Below are 1143 nucleotides of genomic sequence, written 5' to 3' on the forward strand. Positions count from 1 at the left end.
TTCGACGGCTTCCGCCGCGACTGCCTGGCCGACGTGGACACCAAGGTACCGGGGCCGGGCAGCGAGCCCAGGCCCTGCCCGCCCCCGCCGCGCTGGGGCCGCTCCCGGGGGATCCCCGCGGCCACTTCCACACCTCGGACACAGAACGGGCTCAGCCTTTCATCTCAGCCCAGGCTTTCCTGGGAAAACACCTTCCCATAGGAACAGTGCTGCTCCCAACCTGTATTGCTGAAATTCCCACACTCTCAAACGTCTCTATAGTCTCAAACCGAACCTTTAACCTTTGTTTTTTGGGTAGATGATCTCAGATTGTTTGACATTAATTTTTTCTCAGCCACAACAAACTCCTCATTATTTGTTGCCAGTATTGAATTGGGCTGTCAGTGTTGAGTTGGATTGTTCTCCGTTACTGTCAGAATTCAACGTTTTTTGTTGAATTTTACTTTCCCAAAGCTTTTATGTTTCCAGCAGAGCCCTGTTCTGGGATCTGCCATCCTCACCCAGAGCAGACACATCAAACTCTGAAATATCCCTGTTTCCCTCTTGTCCTTCCCTTGCACCCAGGGTGTGCATGGTCCTGAGCATTTATATGGATTTATTAGTTAAGTTCCTGTTCAATGGAATTACATTTCCTCTGATAAAACTCAAATAATTATAATTATCTTTAAAATTACAATTTTATATTTTTATCCTTTTCTGCTAGTGCCACAGAAGCAAATAATTCAAGTTTTTGTTTAGTGGCAGCATTGCTCAGCCAGTTTCCTAGGAATTCTGGGGTGGAGGCTTTCCAGACAACAAAAACTCTGCTTAAACAACCTCTGTCTGCACAGTTTGCATTTCACTACAATTTCAGCCCCAATCTACCCAGCTGCTTGAATTATTACAACAGTGAGAGTTCTGTGCAATTTCCAGTTGTGTTCTCAGGGAAAACAGGATTATCTTTGTTCAGGGAGTGAAAGGAGGGACACACAGACAGCAGGGCAGTCTGTGTGTGACAATAGCTGCACTGTGCAGGGCTCTGGCAGGGGGTTGTTGGGAGCTATTTGAGCTGTTGAACTGGGTTTATTTTTATTTTTTTTTAGCCAGCCTATCAGAACCTGAGGCAGAAAGTTGACAATTTTGTCTCGACCCACCTGGACAAGC

General features: G+C 46.4%; 1 protein-coding gene across 1 annotated transcript in view; it reads left to right on the top strand.

The window, feature by feature from the left end:
• The window catches only part of BOD1 (biorientation of chromosomes in cell division 1), a 55535-nt gene that overhangs the window by 50433 nt on the left and 3959 nt on the right, over positions 1 to 1143 (top strand). The window contains exons 3-4 of the mRNA XM_014312176.1: positions 1 to 45; positions 1083 to 1143. The exon at positions 1083 to 1143 is cut by the window's right edge and continues 70 nt beyond it. Of these exons, the coding sequence (XP_014167651.1) occupies positions 1 to 45; positions 1083 to 1143 (106 nt within the window). The remainder of the gene's footprint in view (positions 46 to 1082) is intronic.

Source organism: Geospiza fortis, unplaced genomic scaffold (assembly GCF_000277835.1).
Source record: "Geospiza fortis unplaced genomic scaffold, GeoFor_1.0 scaffold55, whole genome shotgun sequence".
In the NCBI taxonomy this organism is placed as follows: Eukaryota; Metazoa; Chordata; class Aves; order Passeriformes; family Thraupidae; genus Geospiza; species Geospiza fortis.